Raw genomic sequence first — 19,612 nt, 5'->3', positions numbered from 1 at the left:
AATGAAAGATAACAGTTTTATTTATGGCTTGTACACAAAGCATAGACAGAGTGACTGGGCGAGATGCAGTTTTTTTTTGTTTGTTTTTTTTACAACCGTTGCATCCCAGCAGTATTTAGTAAACTATTTAAAGAAAAACAAAAGTAAACCGTATTTTTAAAAACTGAACACACAACAACAACAAAAAACAAAACAATTTAAGGCACAGCAGTCATATATGCACAAATTCAAGATTTAATAGCTTAAGGCACTCTGTAATGTATGATGTTTTTCCCCCAACATTAAAAAAAAATACTCTGGAGTTACACAGTTGATATTTGAAGCATGTGAGCGCACACACACACACACACACACACACACACGCGCACACACACACACACACGCGCACACACACACACACACACACACACACACACACACACACACACAGCTCATAACATGAGAATAAATGGATTCAACAGAGCTACAAAAAAAGAAAAATGAAATATAAACTTTTTTGTTTTCACAAATGACAAAATTGCAAACAAAAAATGAGGAAATTTCAAAAAGCATCAGAGACAAAACAGTTACAAAGAAAGAAAAATGTTATAGCTTCATGTTCAACTACAGAATAAATGTTTGAAAGACCACAATTGTTTTTACGCAAACTGTTCAAGTGTTCAGTGTCACAAAGAAAACAGGAAAACTAACTCGTATTTAAAAAAAAGAAAAAGAAAAAAAGAATCAGTAGTTTTTTTGCTTCACACAAGTGCTCTTAATACAACAATAAAACATGCAATTTAAGCTGTATGTATATGTTTGCATGAATTAATTCGAATAAGTTTGCAATCGCTAAAATGTGCGATAAATACCAAAAGAGGTTTAGAGGCTGAGTTCTGTTTAGCGCTTTCACCTTTTAGGAATATCAGAAGAAATGAAAATGTAAAAAGTGGAACAAAACATGATGTACATGTTATGTTTTTACTTTGGAAGAAGCTGCCAGCATACAGACTGACAACCCTTTGCATATACATACACTTTGGATACATTTGCATAAGCTAGCCTTACCTGGTATTTGATAAATACTAACTTCTGAGGCACTAAAGGACTGAAGCGTCACCAAAACGGAACAAAACCACCACCAAACGTGCAGACTTGCCGTCTGCTGCACGTGGCAGTGTAACACTATGACCAGATTGTCTCTCCCAGGCGTTAAGGTCTGATGCTTCTTGTTGAATCCAGCCAACATTTCCTGTCTGGAGGATCAGGCTGGCTTGCACTGAGCGTGTGCGATGCATCTTTACATTATTACACCTATGCAATAAAATGTAATCGTGAAACTTAGCACTGTGCTAACATCTGTCATGTAACCTCTGAGTGGAAATGAGGATGACGTCTCTGCTGCCCGTCCACCTCACGTTGCTCAACTCAGTATGTGCTAGGAGGGTTTGACATTTCACCCATGGCCAGGACATCTGCGCGTTAAGCCTCACACGCTGGCCCCAGCAGATCGGCCTCCGTGATTTGTGAGCCCGCCTCTTCTTCTTCCTCCATCCATGGGCGTACGAGCGGAGGGATGGTTTCCATTACTGTCGCATACTGCTCCCTGCAGCGCAGAACGATTGATGGCCGCCCAGAGCCTCTCATTCTCCAGCCGCTGCTCACTGATCTACAGGCAGCAGAGATGTGTGCTTGGTGTTATTTAAACACAACAATCAAAGTGAGCTCAGAGGTCACTGGATTTGAAACATAAACCAAAAACAATCACCTGTTTCTCAAGCATTTGGATTCTCATCTCTTGACGGGCGACTGTCTCTCGCAGCTGCAAAAAACCACAACAAAAGGGTTTACTGTCATCGAAGCACTGCGGTGAATGCCGCATTTACTCACGCTTCGGATTCTTGAGTATGTTACCTGTGTCAGCTCACTACTTGAATTGCAACACCCATAAGACTCTCCTTTTGCCAAGCCATCAGTCTCCTCCAGTCCGTTCACCTTATCACAGCTCATTCGTTTTGTCTGTAAAGCCAACACAGAGAATTTAAAGTGAATATAGCCACTTTATTAAGAGTGCTTAGTGGAAATCGTATATAAACAGCAGCTGATTGCTTTACCGGTAGGTCCTTCATGCTGCCGACTGCTGCTGCAGCTGCTTTAAGCTCTTTCAGTTCTTCATACGGTAAAGTAACACTCTTAGAGAAGGAAGAGAGCTGGCCTGGAGTGAGAGGCTCCGAGTTGTCTGGTATCGGGATGACCTCTGCATCTTCGAGCTCCTGTTGGAAGAGAACATCACAAAATTAAGATAAAAAAATAAATAAATAAAAATCAAGATTTCCTTATTTATTTGTGCTTCCACAGTAACAAACCTTTCTCAGCCACAGAGGGCAGGAGCTGTCCCCGGTCTGATTCGCCATCAACATCATTGGAGTTTCCAGGAAGCAATCCTCTGTATTAACCTCCATTGTACCCCCAAGACCCCTGTCGCGACACTCCGTCTCGGCACCAAGTTCGATGTCCAGATCCATGGACGTGGATGGAGATTCCTCATGGGCCAGCCCTGACACACACACGCACACACACACACACACACGAATTAACTTTCAAGAAAACAAAATTAATCAGAACACAAATGTCAACAAACGTATTTACCCCTATCGGTCGACAGTCCACTGCTGTTTGAGCGGATGGTTTTTGAGTTGAGTACTTTTTCTACAAATTAGAAAAAACGGGCATTAATTAGCTGTTTTATGAAATAACTTCTGTTGGTGTCTGTGCAGCGATTTTCTAGACAGACCCATTATGATGATGGTGTGCCAACCACGGCAAGAAAGGTCTGGGACGTGGTGGAGGGAACCAAATATTGGCCTCGGCATGGCGGGGCAAACCTCAGAGCCGAATCCTTTATCAGCAGGCATCCCGAGTCTCCCATTTCCTGCGTTTCCCCAGGCAAAGATCTGATTGTCTGCAAGAAAAAAAATTATGTCATACTGTTCTGAGGAGGAAAAAAAACAAACAAACAAATACTTGATATAAATATCATAATAGTTAGCAATACATGAACCACAGTAGTGCACATGCTCTTACCCTCTGTGGCTGCAATGGTGAATCCATCTCCACAAGACACTTTGGTCACTATCTTCCCTCCAAACGGGCCAACAAGGACCTGGACACATTGGTGTTTCTTAAAGTCCTTCACGCCTAACTGCCCATACTTGTTGCAGCCAAAGGTGATCAGACGACCACGTTCTGCAAAGACAAAAATCATATGAACGAAACCTCTTTGACACAGTTATTTTTTAGAAGAGAAATGATAATAACTATTTTTTGTTGTACCATCAATGGCAGCTGTGTGTGTCTTCCCTGGAGCTATGGTCCGGATCTTGAAGTGAGACAGCTGCTTTACCAAGGTCAGTGTGGTGATGTACGGGATCCCCTGGTAACTCTGGATTGCCAAACATGAGAGAAAGAAAAAGAAAGAAAAAGGCATTTATAAGCACAGCTGCACAAAGCGGTGCGCAAGACTGTTATTATTATAGTACTTTAAATACAGCTAACTACCTCTCCGGGGTGGTTTTTGATTCCAGAGAATCCTTGAGTCAGCCCCAGCTTGTTGAAGTCATTGTTTCCACATGCCAAGACTTTGCCCATCTCGGTCAAAAAGAAAGTCCCATCACTGCTACACGACACTGATGAGATAGTTGCACCTTTAGGAATCTCCACCTGAAAACAAACAAACAAACAGCAGATGTAACATTAAATTCATTTGTATTTAACCAGCTCCTGAGAGGCCTCTGCCAAGACACTGAAGTAAGTCTTACTTGCATAGGAGAATTAAAATCATCCTCACACTCCAGGCCAAGACGTCCTGCCATGTGAAAAAAATAAATAAAAAGAGATTAAAGATGAGATGCAATCTTAAAATGCAGTACATTTAAGTGACACTTTTTCCACCTACTGGCTACAATTATGAAAGTCAAAGAAGGAAATCTGGTAGATGCTTACAAACATCAGCTAAAAACAGCAACTCTATGTACCATACTCTCCTACGCCCCACGAGTAGATGTCGCCATTCTGAGTCAGCACCACCACGTGGTTGTCTCCACAGGAAACCTGGCGCACCGGTCGCTCCTCAAAAAACTCCAGAAGAACTGGCTCCAGAATCTCCACGCCCAGCTCGCCCTCGATTCCAATGCAGCCATAATAGTCCGACCCGAACATGTACATCTGGTCTTCATCTGCAAAAGAGGCAGAGGAATTTTCGATGGCTTTACAGACCCTGTTTTCTTTTTTCAGCTTCATTTGTAGTGCTGTGCTGAACCTTTGCAGAGCCTACATTGTGGTGGGTAACACCACACGCTACATTTATACTCTATGTGCTGATGTGTCTGCATTTAACTGTTTAACAACACTAACTTTTACTGAAATGCATTAAAACAAAAGACTTCACAACATACTCCAGGCACTGTCCTTGTGCTAATTGATATACAGACACTGCAGTCTGCATTACTCAAGTGGCAACCCGGGTGGCAGGCTGAAAAACCAGGCCAACATGGAGGTGCAGTTTCTCAAACAGCCAGATATGGACATTACTCTTCGTTTTATTGCACAAAGGGATAAGAGTGTGATGGTAAAGTGGAAACTGCATGCAGGACAGAAACATCTTTGACTCTTTGCAAGCATCTTCACAGACAGCATGCTGAAGGAGTTTCTGTGTCCTCAAAATTAATCATAATTAAATAATGTACTGCATTACTTTTAAATAAAAGTAACAAGTAACGTGTAACACATTATTTATCTTGTGTAATGACCCCAACACTGCCAGCTGCAGGACAGCTTGTTTGCAGACTTCACAAACCAGTGAGTGACATTAAGGTACCTACATCACTGTGACATGTAGTTTTGGTAAACTGCATATCAGGATACAGCTTCAGTTAGGGTGCAGTGTTATATGGCTATGCTACAGCTACTGCAAACATTTACCACAGCACTATAAATCAGGCCTTAGCAGGAATCCTCTTCACTTACCAGTGACACAGGCAGTGAAGTCAGCCCCACATGCCACCTGTCGGATAGCCTTCCCTATCAGCTTCTCCACCTTCTTTGGTTGCCGATACGAGGCCTGGTCTCCGTGCCCTAGCTGGCCCACCATCTTAGCCCCGCCTTGTACATTCTGAGGGTGGAAAAAGTTCCCTGTAGTGCAGCAAAAACCAGATCAAATATGTCTTCCACAGAACGATGGATTAATACTTACAGCCCAGGTATACAGCTCCTTTTCCACTGACACAACCGCAAAGTGGTTCTCTCCTGCACACACATACTGGGCACTGCTGCCTGCTTTGAACGTGTCTAGTTTCTGAGGAGTGAACTTCCCTCCACCCCAGTAATACACATCCCTCGAGCGTTGAGTAACCACCGCGACAGGACTCTCGCTCACTGTGCTCAGCCTATTGCACAAGCACAACAAATCATTTAAATCATGTTGGAAAGATGTCGAGCCTGCTTCTATGATGGTGAACACACAGCTGAGGAATCATGAACTCACTTTGGTTTCTTCATGGCTGAATTTAGCAGGCAAACTCGCTCTTCAAGCTCCCTGTTAAACAGTGAAGCTGTCAATGAGTGGCAGATTTTTATTATAATGAGGCAATATGAGGATTCGAAGCGTTCTTACTGTCGGCAGGAGGAAATTAATGGCTGGCCGAGAATCTGCTCAGCGGTGGGCCTCTTTGCAGGATCCTGAAAGATCACAAGGGTTAGTGATATCAATCAGCTCTTTACTTAACCACAGTGTTATCCCTGGGGTCAGACGTTTGTTTTTAAACTCGAAACAACACTCTGATTGTTCTTCTCACTTACTTGATCGAGACACTCATGCACAAGTTTCACTATTGCAGATGAATAAATATCCGAGTTCAACTCCATAGTCCAGTTGCCCTGGACAATTTTCACACAGAGATTCAGAGGGTTCTGAAAAGAAAGAAAAACATTATGATAAACTCATTCTCGAGTCAAAAATCCAGAATTTACGCTCGCTACCAGAAAGCCTGAAAACCTACCGTAGCATCAAATGTCCTTGTAAGTGTCAGGAGTTCAAAAAGTACACAACCCATGGCCCAAATGTCGGATTTGAAGTTGTACTTTGCTCCCTGGCACAATTCAGGTGACATGTAATATGGAGTTCCCACACACTGGACATACAAAGGAAGGAAATGGTGCATTAAGATCATTAGTGAAACATGTTATCTCAACTTGATTCATAAACTATACCACCCTGGCATGTATCTGCAAAGCAAACTCTCAGTAAACACTTGCATTTAGTGCAGAGTCTCATTAGTAAACAGCAGCAAGGTGGCTAATGAATGCTAAACATATACACCTACTCGCTTCCATTTACAGTATGTGTGCTATTTTTGCTAAGATAATCTAAACTCAGCTATGCCTCAGCTACAAAGCAACAGAACAAGTTTATCTTTGGAATCTATGTTTAAGTAATCTATGTAAAACAGGCACAAATCTAAGAACCACACTCCCGCTACACCAAGTGTAAATAGAGTGAACGGATGATTAACAACTGTTGAGATTTCCTTAATCGTAGCCTCCAGTTTAGAGATGTCGGGGAGGGAGCCACAACTTACACTCTCCGCCATGGAAAATTCGGAGCCTAGCTTCTTTGCGAGGCCGTAGTCGCCCAGCTTAATAAGGTCAGTCTTTGTCAGGAAAATGTTGAGAGTTTTGATATCTCTGCCATTTACAAAAAGAGAGAAAAAAAATATTGTTTCATCTGCGAAAATCATCTGCCGGATACATTCAGTCAGAGCACGAACATCCTACCTGTGTAAGATCCCAGCCTTGTGAATGTGGGCCACTGCTGAAGTAATCTGGTACAGGTACCATATGACCACCTGAAGAAAACATGTTCAAGATTCACATAGAACAGCAAAGAACATAACAATTTTGTTTAAAATAAACAGCCTGTCATAGTCCATTCATACCTTCTCGCTGAACAGTGTCCCCTTTTGCTGGACGATTTTATCATACAGATTTCCGCCTGCAATGACAGGACAATTTATCACCCGGTCACAGATGAGCAACACCCAAACTAACCTCAATCAGATCATCAGAGGTTAGCAGTGCACTGGCTTACCATTGCAATACTCCAACTCAATGAGCAGAGTGTTTTTATCCATGAAATGGTTGAAGTAGGCTATGATGTTTTTGTGCTCCAGGATGGAGAGGATGCTTATTTCATTCATGACATCTCTGCGCTCCTTATCTGAAAGTGAGTTCAGGTCGACCTCCTTCCATACCACCAGAGAGTTATCCTATAGGGAAACAAACCAAATAAATAAGAGCCTCAATTAGAGAGGTCTCAAGATGTTATTAGAATAGCAGCTAATCTTGCAGATACATATTACAAAGGGACTAACAGGCAATGCATGAGAGAGTCATTCATCTTGTTTTCACCCAAGAATTTCTCAGAGCCACAGTGAGAAATACCAAGGATGTGCACAGAGGAGAACAGTGAGGCATTCAATTTTAATAGAAGACACTTGCAGGTCATAATATATTAGCAAGGCATTTCCTCACATAGCATTAGGTATGAAGAAAACCATGCCAATAAATCACGAGAACAAAATCAGGCTATGCTGATACCCTGCTTACCTCTGTCCTTCTGTACAGAGTCGCTTCACCAAACGCCCCCCTCCCCAGGATCCGGATAGGAATGTAATGCAACTTCTCCTCTTCGCCATTAAAATGGGCTAAAGCTGATCGCTCACTGACCACAGACCCGCTGCTCAAATCCGAGCTTATCGAGTCCAGATGTCTCTCATAGCCCTCCAGTGACATTTCTCTTTAGAAACTTGTTAGCCAATGGCAGTGATGGAAATAACCTGAACAGGCCCGACGACAACTCTTTCTGGAAGACTCCTAGAAAGCCGCACACGCGTCTAACATGCTACAGCTGTCGGCTAATGAAAAAAAAAACCCGTCAAATTTCGGGTGAAGTCAGATTTCTCAAAGCTACTTATAGAATATAACGACTGTTATAGACAACGTAGCTAAACGCGTGCAACTACAGTAGTTGCACTAGTGTCAAGCACGACACAACAAAAATGAGAACGTTCAGTCAAATTTTCTGTGAATTTTCAAAATAAACGATCTAACTTCTGTCGTGTCGCTGTGCGTTTTATATTGAAGGTCACGACGCTTATTTCCGGGAACATTACTGGTGTGTTTTGTCAGTTAGCTTGACTTGGCTAATAAGTTAGCAAAACGAGATTACAGCCCGGCCGACAGAGTCAAATACTAAATTGCTGAGTACATGATACTCTGATAAAATAGTTTCGGGAGGTCTTCTTAAGAAATACAGAAGTTACGAGCGTTTAAAATGAGCTGACCTCGCACACACAAACAACAACAACACCGACAACTCGCCCATCCTTTCCTCGCGCTCAGACCCGGAAACTCAAGCGCGGTCTGTCTCTTGGTTGAAACATCAACACTTCTCGGCCTTCTCGAGTCTTGCATATGTATTACTATTTTTATTTATTCATTTTGACCCCTGTGCCTACAGTTGTAGCTACTATACACTAACACACGTACCATAAAATATGCATCAGGACAAGCAAGACATGTATACTAGTTTTGTTTTTGTTTTTTATGAAAAATTAAAAAGATTAATTTTTGTTGTCATAGCACAGATACTGTACGGCGAAATTTCAGAGTGCTACATCTGAAGACATGTTAAGACATGTAAAACACAATGAAACAGACAATATAGAAGCAACAACGTAATAAAACAGCTCAGATGGGGAGGCCATAAACAGCAATAAATTGACAAGATACTAAAGTCACATATATATCAAGTTATTGCACTGGGCAATTAAACTGAGTATTGCCGGTGTTAGAAACCTGCATTAATGTCCTTCCAACCAAGAAAAGAAGTGGTTTCCTGAGGTATTTGCTCTGCTTTTGATGCTTCTGCACCCTTTGCACTCTTTTCTTGTCAGCCACTGTATAGGCAGCCTACCACACAGTTATGACATATGTCAACACACTCTCAACTGTAGTGCAGTAAAAGGTCACCAGGAGTCTCTAATATTGATTAAAGGTGATACCATAAAAGGTGATTGACTGATTTTAATTATTGCATGTGTTGCTGGACTATCAGATTAATAAATTACTCTGACAGACTAATAATTTTATAGCTTTGTCAACTATCACTGTATTTTAAGGCAGCACATGCATTACAACAATCTGTTAAATCATCCTCTGGTTCTGGGAGTCTATGAGGCTTTTCTTTTTGTTTGAGTCAGCTTCAAGTGGGCATTAGTGGAACTGCACTTTTTAGCTCTTCCACGTTGGCTGTTTTTAAGGCCTGCAGGGGGAGCCAAAATAACATCCATGTGAATTGCAGGTCTCAGTATTTCTCAGCAGAACATTGCAGTGTTATGATATGATCAGCGTCTTCTTTCACTGTAGCTGTCCATTCTGTGGTTTTAATGTTATGTGGCTAATCAGTGTATACGTGAGCAGCATACAAGTCACTGCACAGTCCCAGATGCACTGTGCAATACAACAGAGAAAAAAGTGATTCTTCCTTGCCCCATAAGGGGTCACTTAGAGACTGTAATAGCAAAGTATGGGAGTCAGCATGAGTCAGTATGGCAAGAGAAAAGTACATTAAATTAGCCTGTCATTGGGAGGATATGGAAATATGTGACTTTAAGTAATAGCCTTCTTTTAACAGCTCTGACAAGGCTAAGTAGATAATTTTAAGTTGGTTTTAATTTTAATTCTGTTTAACTAGGTTTTTTGGGGGCGAATACTTACATAAACCAAAAAAGACCGCGACACCCTGTAGGACGGATCGGGTTTACAAATATTTAAGCTAAAAGCACAAGGGTGTGAAGAATTTTGGACCAATATCATTATTTACATTAATGATTTGAAAATTAATTAATTTTGTTTGTGTCGTTATATAAGCCCTCTTTTGTACAAGGAAAAGGAACTTCATTAATACCATAGCACCTTTATTTATAATGTCAGTGCGCCCCAGGGTGGCTGTGGCTATAATGTAGCTGCCATCACCAGTGTGTGAATGTGTGTGTGAATGACTGGATGACTGGTTGTGTAAAGCGCTTTGGGGTCCTTAGTGGCTAGTAAAAGCGCTATACAAATACAGGCCATTTACCATAATGCACTTCAACATAAAACCTGGGTTCACAATATGCTGTGCATATACAAATAGCATAAACCATAATACTACTACTACTAATAATAATTATATAACAAAACAAAACAAATACTTATCAGTTTTAAAGTCTCTCAGCTCACCATTTTTAAATTCGTACATCCCGGGTATCTATAATATAAGTTCAGAGCATTCATCACTCATCCGTATGCCTATATGAGGCCACCGGGTGGCTTGTGAAGACGTAAAACAACTCCTTTGGGGAGGGGGGTTAAAGAGGAAGATACTCATGTTATATTGGGTATAATATACCTAGCTCTGTCAGTAATGTGTAAAACACTGTGTGCCAAATAAGTGGCTGAAGGGCGTCAGTTTCACATTCCTTCTTTGCAGGAGGCAAGGGAAGATTCATATGACATTTAAACGAAAGCATATTTTCAATAAAACACCCAAGTGGAAATAATATATGGGAATTGGAATATCTTGAAAGCATGACAGGACTTCAATAATGTTTAAATAATTTAGTGACTGAGTCACTCCTGTCTGTGTGTGAAGTTGTACTTTTATGATCCACAGATCAGATGGGCCACAATACTTTCAGATATACAAACCTGTAAGTGCATAGCAACCAAGACACGTTCGGTGTAGTTTTCAATATTTTGACCGCAAATTCAAAGTGACTTGAGGTTGTGACAACAGTGACTGCTGTTGTGATTTGGCACTATATAAATAAAACTGAACTGAATTGATTTTCTGTTATCAGGGATTCCAGTTTACGTTTAATGGACTGGCACGGACACAGAGCGTTAGTGATGAACAGGAATGCCAGAGAAGAAATGAGAACTGAGAAATTGGAACATTTTTATGTCCATTTTTTGCAGATTGATCATCAGGAGTGCTGAATGCTAATAACCCCTGTTGTTACTGCACTTGTTATTGTTTGACACCAGAAGTTTCATTTCCCTCTTTTTGGGTCAAATGTTAACTATATAAGTTGCTGAACATGCACTTAGAGAATTAAGATTATTTCAACATCTGTCAGAACCACTGCATAAAAAAGAAAGGAGTACATTTCGTACATGCACAGTATTAAGCTTTTTCACAGCTAGTAATAAAAAAATCTTTTCACTTGTGTAACATAAAAAAACATCCATATTGAAATTAGTCTTAATAAATTATGTAAGAGCACAGTATAATTTGCAATATTTGTTTGGTTATTCAATGGCTCAAAAATGTCTTTCCAAGTTTGTCCTGAACATATTCTAATATTTACGATGACTGCACAAATTGGCAGTAGGCATCCACATTCACTGGTTACTTTCTATCACTGGTCACTGGTACACCTGTTCAACTGCTTGTTAAAGCAAATACCTAATTAGCCAATCATACGGCCGCAGCTCAAGAGATTTAGCCAAGCAGACATGCTCAATATGACCTGCTGAAGCATCAAATGATGAAATAGGAAAAAAGAGAAGATTTCAGTGACTTTGGATGTGTTATGGTTGCTGGTGCATGACAGGCTGGTCTGAGTATCTTAGAAACTGCTGATTTACTGTGATTTTTCCACGCAACCATCTCTTGTATTTACAGAGAGTGGTGTAAAATGAGAAAATATCCAGTGAGTGGGGGTCCAGGCACACCCAATAAAGCCACTCTGAATTTTACACATGCGCTTGACATATAAGTTACACTGATTTGTGTATTTTGGTAATGAAAAAGTTCAAAACCACATCACTAATAAGTTATTGCAGTACAAGCTCAAATTAATTATGCAGTTCACAGTAGTTTAGTGGTTTTGCAGCAATTATGGTAACCAGTGGGACTGAGGGGGATGCTGAGAAGACAGGCCCAGGCACGTCAGGCTTCGGGACCAAAAAAGAGCTCATTCCTCAGCTTCTGAAGCTAGCTTGAAAGCATGAGCCTACATGAAAATTGCAACAGAAATGGAAATGTGTTATGGATGTTGTGCAATCAGACTCAGCTGTCGTAGTGTGTGGGGAGTTCACTGGTCAACTTACAAGCCTCCTATTTGTCGCCTGGTGCAGAAGGTTTTGCACTTTTATAGCTGTGGATGCTTTTTTCTATTAGTGGACTATACATAGAGTATATAGTTGTAAACATACATATTGACTTGAACAACCACGAACAACTGATATGAACCAGTTCTGACTCTAGAAATGCCTTGTTCATATCAGAAGTCAAACATGAACGAGGTAGGATAACGCGCCATGTCCCAAAGCTCAAATCATCTCAAACTGGTTTTCTTGAACATAATGAGTTCATTGTACTCAAATGGCCTCCACAGTAACCAGTAGAGCACCCGTGGGATGTGGTGAAATGACAGATTTGCATCACTGATGTGTAGCCAACATATTTGTAGTAGCTGCTATCATGTCAGCACAGGCCAAAATCTCTGAGAAATGTTTCCAGCACCTTGTTCAATCTCTGTCATGAAGACGTCAATCAGTTTTGAAGGCAAAAGTCCAGCAAGGTGTACCTAATAAAGTGTCTAGTAAGTGTAATTGTTTGATTTTTTTGTTCTTATGCACACCATCTTTTAAAAACAGGTTATCATTCTTGATTGAAGTTGTTAGTTGGAGACAATTTGGAAATTATGTTCTTAACAGGTAATTTAAGTTCTTTATGTAAACAGTCATACACGCGTGCAACTACAGTAGTTGCACTAGTGTCAAGCACGACACAACAAAAATGAGAACGTTCAGTCAAATTTTCTGTGAATTTTCAAAATAAACGATCTAACTTCTGTCGTGTCGCTGTGCGTTTTATATTGAAGGTCACGACGCTTATTTCCGGGAACATTACTGGTGTGTTTTGTCAGTTAGCTTGACTTGGCTAATAAGTTAGCAAAACGAGATTACAGCCCGGCCGACAGAGTCAAATACTAAATTGCTGAGTACATGATACTCTGATAAAATAGTTTCGGGAGGTCTTCTTAAGAAATACAGAAGTTACGAGCGTTTAAAATGAGCTGACCTCGCACACACAAACAACAACAACACCGACAACTCGCCCATCCTTTCCTCGCGCTCAGACCCGGAAACTGTCAAGCGCGGTCTGTCTCTTGGTTGAAACATATTTGTAGTAGCTGCTATCATGTCAGCACAGGCCAAAATCTCTGAGAAATGTTTCCAGCACCTTGTTCAATCTCTGTCATGAAGACGTCAATCAGTTTTGAAGGCAAAAGTCCAGCAAGGTGTACCTAATAAAGTGTCTAGTAAGTGTAATTGTTTGATTTTTTTGTTCTTATGCACACCATCTTTTAAAAACAGGTTATCATTCTTGATTGAAGTTGTTAGTTGGAGACAATTTGGAAATTATGTTCTTAACAGGTAATTTAAGTTCTTTATGTAAACAGTCATACACTGTGTGCACAATTATTAGGCAAGTGGGTATTTTGGCCATATCATATCATATTTTTTACGCATATTTTCCAACTTCAAGATGAATAAACTTGAGTGCTTATTGGATTTAAGTGTATCAGGTGATCTGTATTTGCATAATGAGTGAGGGTGTGGCCTAAGTAGATCAACACTCTATATAAAGGTGTGCATAATTATTAGGCAGCTTCTCTCCCTCAGGCAAAATGGGCAAAAAAAAGTGATTTAAATGGACTCTGAAAAGTCAAAAATTGTAAAAAGTCTTTCAGAAGGATGCTGCACTCTTGAAATTGCAAAGATATTGGGGCGTGACCACAGAACCATCAAACGTTTTGTTGCAAATAGCCAACAGGGTTGCAAGAAACGCATTGAGCATAAAAGATGCAAGTTAACTGCCAAAGATTTGAGAACAATCAAACGTGAAGCTACCAGGAACCCATTATCCTCCAGTGCTGCCATGCTCCTGAACTGCAACCTACCCAGAGTGTCCAGAAGGTGTTCAGTTCTTAGAGACATGGCCAAGGTAAGGAAGGCTGAAACCCGACCACCACTGAACAAAACACACAAGTTGAAACGTCAAGACTGGGCCAAGAAATATCTGAACAGACATTTTTCAAAGGTTTTATGGACTCATGAGATGAGAGTGACTCTTGATGGACCAGATGGATGGGCCAGTGGCTGGATCAGTAACAGACACAGAGCTCCACTTCGACTTAAACGCCGGCAAGGTGGAGGTGGGGCAATGGTATGGGCTGGTATTAATAAAGATGAGCTGGTTGGACCTCTTCAGGTTGAAGATGGCCTGAAAATCAACTCCAAAACCTACTGTTAGTTTTTAGAAGCAGTTGCACAGGAAAAAGTCTGCATCTTTTAAGAAGACCATGATTTTTATGCAGGACAATGCTCCATCACATGCATCAAAGTACTCCACTGCATGGCTAGCCAGTAAAGGCCTTAAGGATGAAAAGAAACAGTACACCTCTCTGAAAAGTGTCTGGGAGGCTGTGGTTGCTGCTGCACAAAAAGTTAACTGACAGACTCCATGAATAGAAGGCTTGTGACAGTGATTGAAAAGAAGGATGGCTATATTAGTCACTGATTTTTAAATTTTTTTTTTTTATTTTGACACATTTTACATTTTCAAAATTACACAGTGTACATTTTGAGTTGTTTTATTATTCTCACTGTAACATTTGCAAATAGTTGCCTAATAATTCTGCACATATATATATAAATATTCTCTTAAAGACAAAACCTCACTTTTACATTCTTAAACATTTGGGTTTAGATTAATTAACATTTTGGATTGACCAAGAGCACTGTCCTTGATCCATAATGAAAATTAATCCTCAAAAATACAACTTGGTTAATAATTGTGCACACAGTGTATTTGATGGGGACTTTATATATTTATTTTTTATCTATTAATCCAAAATGTTTAGGGAGAGTTTTCATATTAATTAGTCTATGACAAAATGATAAAGGCTTCATGAGGCATGTGAGTCCATGAGACATGCCTTGTGTCTGTATATAAGGAGGGGAAAGCAGCTCAGTGGGCAGAACCTGCAGCATTGCAATGGAGACTTCACAGAGGACAAGATCAGTTAGGCCAACGTTTCCTCCAGTTTTCTTCAAAAGCTACAACATATCCAGACAAGGTATGGCACTGAATTCCTATTTGATTTTTATTTTGTGCATTTCTACAGTTTTCCCACTCTTTTCCTTCATAAATGCAGATCAGCCTGTGATTTTATGTATTCACATTTTTTTGGTAGTTGTATAATTTTTAACAAATGAAGAATTTGTGGTATTATGCCCAAATAACTGTAGTTTTAAAGTGATATTTATTATAATTATTATTCATTATGCTACCTACACATTAGTAAAGCCGTAGGGAGAATAATAGATGGCCCAAAGGATGGGAATAAAACGTCTAATAGTTTAAATTTGATAGTTTTATAATATATTTTTCCGAGTTACTTCAGTCTAATTTCTAGCTTTTTACCTGTTTGCTGCATTTCTGAATCATCTTCAAGTGTCAACAACCAGATTTAAATGAAAAGTGTTTATCTGAAAATCTTTTTTTTGTTTTCAAAATTTGTATGTTTGACCATGCAGGTGGAGATGGATTTAATCGATGGGTTTTACTGTGCTTGGGACTCTTGAATGCTGTGCTGCTGATAGTCGCTGTTGTTTTTGCGATTAAGTGTGAGTGTAACAGCTCATGTGATGATACGGTTTACTTGTGCTTGGTTGTGTAACAATATTGGTTAGCCAATACAATAATTGTTGAACTCTCAGCAACCACACAAGGGGAAATGCACATTTTCCATATTTCAAAACACTAATCATTTCATAATGATGAACTAATTATATTAATATATCTGTCTCTCTTACCTGTGTAGGTGCCAAAGTCAAAGAGGGCTCCTTGCACATTTCCAACCCAGCTGTAACACAGCTCTTCAATGAGCTCGACTATCTCCGAAGCAACCACAGCGATGTGATCAAAGCCGAAGAGGAGGCCAAGAAGGCGTTAAAGAGCGCGATCAACAACCACAAAGAAGTAAAGGTGAAAATTGAGCAGCTGAAGACCGTCAATGATGGTTATGAGAAACAGATGGGAGCCCTGCAAATAGAGAAGACAAACCTAAAGTCCAACATATCAGTTTTAGGTGAGAAGTTTTGTTTTAATCTGTGAACTCTGAATACATTAAAGTACCTGAAATGACAAGAAATCCTTTGTTTCTCTCAGAGAACTCTTGTGATAAATGCGCTCCTGGATGGATTCTTTTCAACTCGTCCTGCTATTTCTTCTCTTCCACCGAGTCCTCTGCTGTCAAAAGGAACTGGCATGAGAGCAGAGTGGACTGTGTTAGTCGTGGCTCTGACCTTGTTGTGATTGATAACCAACAGGAGCAGGTGGGTTGAAAATAAGAGAGAAGAAGCTTGAAAACAGATAAGTTATCTACATACATCGTCCACAGACATACAATAGTCACTGAATATGTCTGTGAAGGTTCTCAGTCATCCAGGTCATCGTAGTCAAAGGAGCTTGCAAAGAAAAGCGTCTGGACTTCTTTAAGTTGCTTGAAGACGTTTCACCTTCATCCGAGAAGCTTCTTCAGTTCTAAGGTCAAATGGTGGAGAGTCCCAGATATAAACCTAGTGGGAGTGACCCCCCACAGAGGGACAAAAGGACCCCCTGATGATCCTCTAATCGCCTGAGCCAAGGTGGGAAACTGGGTGTGGGTCCCAATCAGCCAGAGTTTCGGGTGTGTTCATTGTGAAACCTGGCCCCACCTTATCATGCGATTTCCTGAGGTCAGATGGCCCAGCATGTGAGTGGGCGTTAAGGCGTCTGGGAAGGATCTCAAAACTGGATTAAAGATGGCAGAGAGTTGGTGTCGTAAACCCCCGCCTCTGTTCAAAGATGGTCGCTCACAGTGGACATAGATGCTTCTTTCACTCCTCTTTCAAACCATCTGTCCTCTCTGTCCAAAATGTGAACATTGGCATCCCCGAAAGAGTGTCCTTTATCCTTAAGATGCAGATGGAGTGCTGAGTCTTGTCCTGTGGAGGTGGCTCTTCTGTGTTGTGCCATGCGCTTGTGAAGTGGCTAACTGAAGAAGCTTCTCGGATGAGAGGTGAAACGTCTTCAAGCAACTTAAAGAAGTCCAGACACTTTTCTTTGCAAGCTCCTTTGACAATAGTCACTGAAAGTGATTAGCAAAGATTTTTAAATGTAGCCTTAAGGCTGTTTAGGAGTTTCTGTGTTGACATAATTTGCATCCCACAGGCAATCGTGGCCAGTTTTGTAAGTAGGCAATTTACAATTTTTATTGACTAAATTTTAAATGTATTTTTCTCTTTTTTTGCTCACATAGGCATTCGTGAGTAACACCATCAAACTTCTAAAAAACAATCCTCATCAGTGGGTGAACGGATTCTGGGTTGGTCTTACTGACATAGCGACAGTGGGGACATGGGTGTGGCTTAATAATGTCACAGAGGTGGAACAAAGGTAAGAAAAGACAGATTATTAATTATAGATTTTTATAGATCATTTCCACTTAATTATCTGTCTCGCCTTTTCTCAGGTACTGGATGGATGGAGAACCAAATGTTGAGGAGGAAAATTGTGTGATTATCATTTACTCCTCCTCTAATCCCTGGAAGACCCGCTATGATGGAAACTGCAATGGGCATAACTTAGACTGGATATGTGAAGTACCATCAAGATAGTCTTGATTCACTCCAGAAACCTGGAATGATTCATATGTTTTATGTTTGGGGCATTTTTAAACTTGTATCATTCAAACTGTATTAAAGTCAATGAAAAGTGTATTACAGTTCAGTAAACAATATTAAAATGTTTTGGAAATTTCTATATCTTACATGGACACATGAGTTTTATAATCCGCTTACATCCAATAGAAAGATTTGCTGTGCTGGAGTTCGTACATCTACCAAGTTAAATCATTATGATCATTAGTACCACATTAGCATCAGTGTACTGGAGTCACAGGAGCCCCAGTTTCATTGTGTTTGGCAGTGTAGAGAGATCAAAATATTGTGTGGAGAGATCAGAGTGATGTCAGAACAAAGTTAACTAGGTTTACACACAAAGAAACCCATATGGAAAAGAAAAAACTTATAAAAGACTTGCATAAGATGTGGCCCACTTCATATAGTGAATCATATAAGGCTTATATGATTTACTCATGAAAGTGGCCACTTTCTCATTACTTTCATATATTGTTTTAGGAAGTATCCAAAACATAAGTTTCATTTATATAATTTTTCAAGGGATTTTATATCTGTTTTCACTCTTGTATGCTTTTCATACAAGTTTCACACAAGACGGATACAAACTTTGTAAGATTTATATATATCTTTTCCATATGGGCAGCACTCATAGAAAAATCAAGAAACATTAATGAATCTCCATCTTTAAGTTCCAAAATCCTACAAACATTGATTGCATTGAGGGGGGGGGGGGGGAATTCATTTCTTAGATCACATGCTAAGAAGTGACAAAGTCTCCAACATTCAGTGAAAAACAAAACAAAACAAAAAACAGAAAAAAGACTACACATCAAAAGTGACAGTGCAATTGTAAAAAAGGCAGCACAGCATAGGTTTCACATATCTATCTAAAGGATAATGTAGATGTTTGTCCAAAATGTACTCGCCACGTTTAGTAACAACCAAATACAGCAAACCAACCCAACATAAACACCTCATACCAACTGTAAAGCACAGTGGTGGAGAGGTGATGATTTGGGCTTCTTTTACAGTGACAGAACCTGGACACCTTGCAATCACTGTCGAGTTGACTGTAAACTCCTCTGTGTACCAAATCGTTCTGGGGTCAAAAGAGAGGTCTGACAGCTAAAGCTTGTGCCAGACTGAGTCGTGATAGAACAGGAGTGGCCAAATCCAGGCCTCAAGAGCCGGTGTCCTGCAGGTTTTAGATGTGTGCTTGATCCATCACAGCTGATTTAAATGGCTAAATTACCTCCTCAACATTTCAAGTTCTCCAGAGGCCTGGAACTAATCATTTGATTCAGGTGTGTTGACTCAGGATGTTATCTAAAACCTGCATGAGACCGGCTCTCGAGGCCTGGAGTTGGCCACCCCTGTGATATAACAATGATCTCAAACACAGGAGCAGATCTACAACATAATGACTAAATAAAGAAAATAATCAAGGTGTTACCTACTTGAAATGCTGTTGACCTTGACAGGCCTGGGAGCTTGAGGGTCCTGCGCAGTATCTTAGCTGTTCCCAGGACTGCGCTCTTCTGGACAGAGATCTCCGATGTTATTCCCGGGATCTGCTGGAGCCACTCGCCTAGCTTGGGAGTCACCGCACCTAGTGCTCCGATTACCACGGGGACCACCGTTACCTTCACCCTCCACATCCTCTCGAGCTCTTCTCTGAGCCCTTGGTATTTCTCCAGCTTCTCGTGTTCCTTCTTCCTGATATTGCTGTCATTCGGAACCGCTACATCGATCACTACGGCCCTCTTCTTCTGTT

At 40.5% G+C, this 19,612-nt stretch overlaps 2 protein-coding genes across 4 annotated transcripts; one reads left to right on the top strand and one right to left on the bottom strand.

Annotated features, from left to right (window-relative positions):
• Positions 1-2: 2 nt before the first annotated feature.
• On the bottom strand, positions 3-8,449 carry nek9 (NIMA related kinase 9). The gene is made up of 23 exons (XM_004540679.5): positions 7,642-8,449; positions 7,124-7,301; positions 6,972-7,027; positions 6,811-6,881; positions 6,615-6,720; positions 6,036-6,167; positions 5,836-5,946; positions 5,651-5,715; positions 5,522-5,572; positions 5,231-5,423; positions 5,005-5,149; positions 4,014-4,214; positions 3,798-3,844; positions 3,538-3,699; positions 3,313-3,421; positions 3,064-3,225; positions 2,774-2,941; positions 2,629-2,688; positions 2,346-2,536; positions 2,094-2,252; positions 1,894-1,998; positions 1,748-1,801; positions 3-1,648 (listed from the first exon to the last, which is right to left on the bottom strand). The coding sequence occupies exons 1-23, from the start codon at positions 7,825-7,827 to the stop codon at positions 1,469-1,471; spliced, it is 2,892 nt and encodes a 963-aa protein (XP_004540736.1). The 5' UTR covers positions 7,828-8,449; the 3' UTR covers positions 3-1,468.
• A 5,407-nt stretch (positions 8,450-13,856) lies between these two features.
• On the top strand, positions 13,857-17,944 carry LOC101466483 (uncharacterized). 3 transcript variants are annotated; one of them, XM_076877424.1, is made up of 8 exons: positions 13,857-14,095; positions 14,192-14,306; positions 15,108-15,230; positions 15,691-15,780; positions 15,978-16,244; positions 16,325-16,491; positions 17,457-17,593; positions 17,670-17,944. In XM_076877424.1, exons 1-8 carry the CDS (start codon positions 14,030-14,032, stop codon positions 17,812-17,814), a joined length of 1,110 nt encoding a protein of 369 aa, XP_076733539.1. In that variant the 5' UTR covers positions 13,857-14,029; the 3' UTR covers positions 17,815-17,944. The 3 variants fall into 3 exon arrangements, with proteins under 3 accessions (XP_076733539.1, XP_076733540.1, XP_076733541.1); XM_076877425.1 differs by having other exon boundaries at positions 13,863-14,095; positions 14,192-14,317; positions 17,670-17,943; XM_076877426.1 differs by lacking the exon at positions 14,192-14,306 and having other exon boundaries at positions 13,863-14,095; positions 17,670-17,943.
• The last annotated feature ends 1,668 nt before the right edge of the window (positions 17,945-19,612 follow it).

The sequence above is a fragment of the Maylandia zebra genome, linkage group LG19 (genome assembly GCF_041146795.1).
Source record: "Maylandia zebra isolate NMK-2024a linkage group LG19, Mzebra_GT3a, whole genome shotgun sequence".
Classification (NCBI taxonomy): Eukaryota; Metazoa; Chordata; class Actinopteri; order Cichliformes; family Cichlidae; genus Maylandia; species Maylandia zebra.
This window is presented reverse-complemented; position numbering and strand designations above follow the sequence as displayed.

Bases quoted from the DNA above. Each gene is read 5' to 3' on its own strand.
- nek9 (XM_004540679.5), bottom strand. From the start codon at position 7,827: ATGTCACTGGAGGGCTATGAGAGACATCTGGACTCGATAAGCTCGGAT. The intron at 5,150-5,230 runs GTAAGTATTAAT...TTCCACCCTCAG, and splicing joins AGGAGCTGTATACCTGGGCT to AATGTACAAGGCGGGGCTAA. The intron at 1,649-1,747 runs GTGATTGTTTTT...TGCTGCCTGTAG, and splicing joins TCCAAATGCTTGAGAAACAG to ATCAGTGAGCAGCGGCTGGA.
- LOC101466483 (XM_076877424.1), top strand. From the start codon at position 14,030: ATGCTCCTGAACTGCAACCTACCCAGAGTGTCCAGAAGGTGTTCAGTT. The intron at 16,245-16,324 runs GTGAGAAGTTTT...TGTTTCTCTCAG, and splicing joins GTCCAACATATCAGTTTTAG to AGAACTCTTGTGATAAATGC. The intron at 16,492-17,456 runs GTGGGTTGAAAA...TTGCTCACATAG, and splicing joins TTGATAACCAACAGGAGCAG to GCATTCGTGAGTAACACCAT.